The sequence below is a fragment of the Plasmodium sp. gorilla clade G2 genome (assembly GCF_900097015.1).
Source record: "Plasmodium sp. gorilla clade G2 genome assembly, chromosome: 11".
Lineage (NCBI taxonomy): Eukaryota > Apicomplexa > Aconoidasida > Haemosporida > Plasmodiidae > Plasmodium > Plasmodium adleri (nom. inval.).
This window is the reverse complement of record NC_041703.1, coordinates 1,617,899-1,625,000: the sequence shown is the minus strand read 5'-3', so window position 1 is coordinate 1,625,000 and position 7,102 is coordinate 1,617,899. Positions and strand designations below refer to the sequence as shown.

Genomic DNA, 7,102 nt, shown 5'->3' with positions numbered 1-7,102 from the left:
TTTTTATTTTTTTTTTTATTAATTACCATTCCAACGTTTATTTGTACAGCTCCATGTTCCTTGGCTGGAATAAGTCGTGATGTAGCTGAACATTTCCTGGGTATATAAATATCGACTAAAACTTTTTGATCGTTAAACATTTTTTAATTTTACTAATAAGGGGGGCGAAAAAAAAAAAAAATAAAATAATCTATATCTATGTATATTACATATATATATATATATATATATATATAGAAAGATATATATATTTATATATGTAAATTCTCTCAATTTCTAATTATACATAAAAATATAGGGAGGCATATACAAAAATATATATATATATATATATATATTATATTTCCATATTTTAATAAAATTATATTATATATATAATATATATTACATTTATTATTTATACATTTAAGAATATATTTTTAAAACTGATATCAAAAATTTTATCATATATTATTATAAAATTGTATCATTATACATATAAATATATATATTATATATGTTATATATTTTTATATATATTTTATTTTTTTTTCTTACGATTTTTATTTTTAATATAACTTTTGTAAAAAACTATCTTTTCCGAAAAGCTTATTTTTTTGATTATTTTATTTTTTAAAATTATTTCATAAAATTTATTTATTTATATACTTTTTTATTTATAGAATAATAATCTTATTAAAAATGAAAAAAAAATTCTTCCTTTTTTTCTTTAATAATGTATTAATTTTTTTTTCCTTTATTTTAATAATATTTTTATTTTATTTTATATAATTTTTTTTTGTTTTTCAAGTGTACAAATAAAAAAATATATTATATACATATATATTATTATATATATATATAAAAGAGAAACTAAAAAAATTAAATGATAATATTATTATATATATATATATATATGTATACATTTATATTATTAGCATATTATGTAAAAAATAAAAATATTCATTAAAGTTTAAAAATATATGTATATATTGTATATAAGTATAGTAAGGGAATCATATTAATATATTAAACAAATCAGTAGTAATAAAAATAGATCGATATATATTATTTTTCTTTCATATAAAAAAAAAAATATATAATATATAAATATATATATAACAATATAATACATATAATATATTTTATACTACTATTTTATTGTTGAATTAATATTTATATATAATAATAATATATATATATATTATAAAATAAAAATAATATAATATTGTAAATGAAATGTATCCTATTTTTTTTATTATTCTTATAAATATATATATATACCATATAAATCAAAAAAAAAAAAAAAAAAAATGGAAAAATTTTATGTAATATAATATAAATTATAATAAAAACAAAATATATAAAAAAATATTATATTTTTTTTGATAATTAAATATTTCCCTTTTATAAAATAACGATCTTTCCATATTACACTATGATTAAATATTTTATTCAATATTTATAAGCGACAATAGGAAATAATATATATATATAAATATTATAATAGATGAAAGAAAAATATTATATGTGAAATTTTAAAATATAAACACATACCTATTTTATATATTATAAATATATAAAAAAATTTCATATTTTTTAAATATCAAACATGTTTGTAGAAACTCCTTTTATTCTTAAATAGGTATATTCATATGAAGGGGGGAAAAAAAAAATAATATATATTAAAGGTGAAATAAGAAAAAATAATTTTTTTTTTTTTTTTTTTTTTTTTTTTTTTTTGGAGAATACATATTTTTATTCCTACAAAATATACATACATATATAAACATATATATATATATATATATATATATTGTATAAATATGTAATCTTAAATAAATTAATAAATAAATAATATATATTTGTTCCTTTTAATATTATTGGTTGTCCCTTTCTTTTAAGTTGTAAAGATTTGTATTCATTATGATAATATAAAAATATCTTATCATATTATATCATATCTTATTTTTTTTTTTTTACATATGTATATTATAAAAATATAATGAATACATATTGAAGTATAAATTAAAGGTTGTCAATCATTTTATAATTCAATAACAACATATATATATATTAATTATGATATGTAACATGGATGAACTCGATTCTTGGGTTGAAGGTTCATATATTCATGAGGACCTAAAGAAAAGGCTCTTAAGTAATTTTATATAATTAATTAGACGGATATATATAAATATAAATATTTTTTTTTTTTTTTTTTTTTTTTTTCTTTCTCTTAGCATTCATTTGATTCATATAATTTGTTATAATATATTAAATAATAAAATAAACAAAGAATATATAAATATAAATATATACATATATATATATTTTTTTCCTTTTAAGATAATGATTTGTATGCTATCAAGAATGTGGTAGTTCCATTACTTTGTAAAAGTGACTATAAAGGATGCTCAGGTAAAATATGTGTTATAGGTGGAAGTGAAGTTTATTCAGGAGCTGTATATTTATCATCCATGTCAACAATGAAAGTAGGAGCTGATTTATGTTTTGTTATAACAGTTCCAGAAAATAGTTATCCTTTAAAAAGCTATAGTTGTGAATTAATTGTATATCCTTATTTATATAATAAAAAATCTGATATTAAAAATATTGAGAATAGTCCTTTAAATAAATGTATAAAATATTTATCAGATCGAATTGATACTTGTGTAGTAGGACCAGGATTAGGAGATATAGATGAAGTTACAGAAGAATGTTTAATATATATATTTGAAAAATTTATAGAAAGAAATATTTTTTTAATATTAGATGCTGATATAATACAATTTATTCTTTCAAATATGAAAATTTTTAATCTTATAAAAAATTATAAAAATTGTTTATTAACACCAAATATAAATGAATTAAGAAAAATGTTGATACATTTAAATGATAATATTCTTAATCTGGATATTAAAAATATAGATTTTAAACAACTGAGTGTATCCAATATTATTGAATATGCTCATGTATTAAAGGAAGTTTTTAATGGTCCTAAAATTTTAATCAAAGGATTTTATGATGTATATATAAGTGATCATTTTTTTTTTGTCTTTTTTATGAAGAAGCAATGTTTAAAGCGTTCTGGAGGTTTTGGCGACATTCTCGTAAGAAAAAAAAAAAATAAATATAAATAAATAAATAAAAAAATAAATAAAAAAATAAATAAATATATATAAATAAATAAATATTTATAAATAAATAAAAATTATTATATATATATTATATATATATATATATATTTTTTATTTTTCATATGTTTCATAGACCGGCATTCTTGCCGTTTTTCTTTGTTGGGCATCAAAAATTATAAAACAAGGGAAGCAATTAAAAGATATAATATTAACAAAGGATAAATCAATATCTCAATCTTTTAAAGATATAGTTCATACAAATACACATGTAGAAAACGATGAATTACTTAAAACAATTGCTATATTTAATTCTAGTTACTTTTTAAAATATGTATGTAAAAAATGTTTTCTTAAAAATCATAGAGGACTATTGGCTTCAGACGTAGTCAATAGCATTCCTCTTAATTTTTATCGTGTATATATGACTGGAAAAAAAAAGATTAAAAAAAAAAAAAAATTAAAAAATTAAAACATTAAAATATTAAAATATTAAAATATTAATAAATTAATAAATATATCAAAGAATTACATATAATATAATATAATATAATATAAAATGCGCAAATGAGGCAAAAAAAAAAAAAAAAATGAAATATTTAAAAAATGAAAATATCAACACAAAAATATATATACATATATATTATATGTATGTATGTTATTTTTTTAAAAACATAAAATATAATTATACCATTTGATATAAAATGACTAATTTACGGAATATCTTATAGAAAAAAAAAAAAAAAAAAAAAAAAAAAAAAAAAAAAAAAAATTAATTAATTCACATAAAAAAAATAAAAATAAAAATAAAAATAAAAATAAAAATAAAAATAAAAATAAAAATAAAAATATACATATACATATACATATATATATATCCATATCATTTCAGTTGACTATCTCGAAATTCATGAGATCCTCGTGAGAGAAATAATTTTGATTAGGAATTTCCTCATTTTCTTTACTGTTATACCACTTTGGAAATGTGTAATGTTCATATGTGGTTGCATTGTATTCACTTGATCTTGTCATAGAGATATTTTTATCATCTTTTGATATAATTTCAATAGATCCACCTATTGGTATTGTTTGAAATCTTATGGATAGATTTAATAATAGTTTTTTCCATACCTTTGGTAATTTATTTGTAGTTTTTAACATGAGTGCTCTTTTATAACGACTATATGTTGATGCATATAATTTTTTTTGTTGATACATATGTTTAATAAAATTTTTATCGATATCTTTATAATATAAATTAAGATCATTTGAAAAAAGTGAATGAAAACTATCTGTATAATCATTATAATCTTGATTATTAGCTGGATAGAAATATTCTTTTAAATCTTCTAAATCATCATTTTCATAATCATATGATGGTATATAATTTATATTATATTTTTTCATAATTTCATGTCTACGTTTAACTTTTTGTAAATCAATATTTCTAAGTGTGTATAGACCTATACCTAATAATGCAGCTTCTAAATCATCACGTGGTTGTAAAAATTCTTCTGCTGATAATCTAAATGTACCCCAATGAACACCAATAGCTGTTTCAGCTTTTATGTCTCTCCATATTTTAACAGATTCCCATGGATGTATATGATGATATTTTAAAGAATTATTTGGTTCATAAGCTCCTATAGATATAGCAGCTAAATGAAATGGTCCATGTAATCTACCTATTTTTTTAAATTCTTCAAAATCTTTTTTTAAATATGCTGTATCACCAGAAAAATAGAAACGATGTTTTGGACCTTTCAATATTAATGATCCCCATAATGATTGATTTAAATCACTTAAATTATCTTTTCTTCCTGACCAATGTAATGTTGGAGCATATATTATTTTATATTTATATACTTGATGTTCATTATTTTTACTTTTCCATATTCCATCTCTACATTTAAATTGATTTCTTGATATCCAACATGAAACCCATCTTTCATCACCCCATGATAATTCAAATATTTTTGAAGCTTTACATCCTTCTCTTATAAAAAATGGAGATGAACCTTCTGGGATATACCACATAACATGTTGAAACTTTTTTAATTTACATAATATACGTACATCTTCTTCCATTATATGATCATTATGATTATGTGAAACAAATACTGCATGCAAATCATCAGGAAGATTGGCTATATTACATGGAGATCGAGATATCCTCTCACCTAATCCACCCATAATCTTTACATTCATCCAATTAATTAATGATCTTACTATACCTTTAAAACTTATTAATTCAATTTTAAAAACAGGATCTAATAATATCTTCAATCCATCTAGTATAACTAAACCAGTTGCATGTCCTAACCATGTATAATGTATACCATAAAAATTAGGTGTCATTATATCTTCATTATTATTATTTTTATAAAAATGAGTATATATATCTGATCGTTGAACAAATCGGGGTTCTAATACAGGCATCTCCTTTTTTAATATTTCTTCATTCACTTTTTGTGCCTTCCTATGATTCTTAAACCATGTAAATAAAAATCCATAAAAACGAGCATTCTCAATAATTAAAGCAACATCATCTTGTGTTATAATATCCCATGGATATATATATTCTTTATCAATCTTTATAGCTTTTGTCAAACTATGAGGTGATATAGCCTGCTTTAAAAAACTTCTGAAATAAACATAACATTCTGTAGATAAAGATCTTTGATATATCGAATTATTCAAACTTGTTTGTCTTATATATTTCATATTCTCTCTATAAATACTTAAAAAATTATTATCTGTCCTTTCAGTACCCACAACATTTTTTAAATGTATAGTGTTTGTACTTTTCTTATTAGGAATATAAATAAAATTTTCCTTCTCATATAATGATAATGATAAGGATAAGGATTTATTTTCTTCTTCATCATCATAATTAAATGGATACAAATAACTACCTATAACACTACTCAAATTTATAATGTTATTATATCCATACATATTTGATGACCAATAGTTTTTTTTTATAAAATATACTATTAATGAAAATAAAATAATTGGCACTTTTAACATTCCAAAAAAGAAAAATTTTTTTTTTTTTTTTTTTTTTTTTTCTTTACAATCCTTTGAGTATGTATTAATATCTTCATTTGTCTCATCCTCCTTTTTATTAACTTTCCTCTTGTCCTTTCTCCTCCATATGGCATTATTTATTATAAAAAGAAAGTTATTTATTTCGTCATTCGAAAATTTATATATATTTTTTTCTTTGTCCATATATTGGTAATCATTAAAATGATTATCACAACAATTATTATCACAACAATGATTATCACTACATTGATTATCACTACATTGATTATCACAACAATTATTATCACAACAATTATTATTACTACTATGATTATCACTACAATGATTATCACTACATTGATTATCACTACATTGATTATCACTACATTGATTATGCAGAATGTCCTTATTGTTTTCTTTACTTTCAATTTGTTCTATTATCTTATCCTCCTTTTCCATTTCTATATTCTTATTATATTCATTGCAAATGTTCGACACAACATTTCTTTTATCATCTTCAGTTTTATTAGTTAAAATATCCTTTTTCATATTTACATGTTAACATACAAACGACATGTTATATAATATAACTAAAAATATAAATTCAAAGATATATAAATATATATATATATATATATATGTTTGCCTCTGTCTGATAATATGATGAGTGTTCTTTTGAATAATATACTTTTTTTTAAACTAATTATTCATACTTACAAGTATAATATTATATTATTTATCTTGTTATTATCTTGTTATTATTTTGTTTTACTTTATTTTATTTTTTATATATTTATTTTTATTTTATTTTTTTTTTTTGTTAGATCCCTCTATCATCTTCCTATATATGACTTTATTACATTGTAACAACCATATAGGAAGAGATGAAAATGTTGTAAGAAAATTAAAAAATAAAATAAAAAAAATATATATATTAATATATATATATATATATT

The 7,102-nt window shown here is 19.1% G+C and overlaps 3 protein-coding genes across 3 annotated transcripts in view; 1 reads left to right on the top strand and 2 right to left on the bottom strand.

Annotated features, from left to right (window-relative positions):
* PADL01_1142200 (40S ribosomal protein S21) overlaps positions 1–140 on the bottom strand; it is a gene marked incomplete at both ends in the record, with an annotated part of 436 nt that extends 296 nt beyond the window's left edge. Inside the window, one exon of the mRNA XM_028682902.1 lies at positions 27–140. Coding sequence (XP_028539133.1) covers positions 27–140 — 114 coding nt within the window. The remainder of the gene's footprint in view (positions 1–26) is intronic.
* Positions 141–2,073: 1,933 nt separating this feature from the next.
* PADL01_1142100 (carbohydrate kinase, putative) lies at positions 2,074–3,588 on the top strand (the record flags this gene model as incomplete). The annotated part of the gene is made up of 3 exons (XM_028682901.1): positions 2,074–2,140; positions 2,329–3,092; positions 3,253–3,588. 3 exons carry the CDS (start codon positions 2,074–2,076, stop codon positions 3,586–3,588), a joined length of 1,167 nt encoding a protein of 388 aa, XP_028539132.1.
* Positions 3,589–4,004: 416 nt separating this feature from the next.
* Positions 4,005–6,695, bottom strand: PADL01_1142000 (conserved Plasmodium protein, unknown function; the record flags this gene model as incomplete). Its single annotated transcript, XM_028682900.1, has 1 exon — positions 4,005–6,695. The coding sequence occupies one exon, from the start codon at positions 6,693–6,695 to the stop codon at positions 4,005–4,007; it is 2,691 nt and encodes an 896-aa protein (XP_028539131.1).
* Positions 6,696–7,102: the final 407 nt, after the last annotated feature.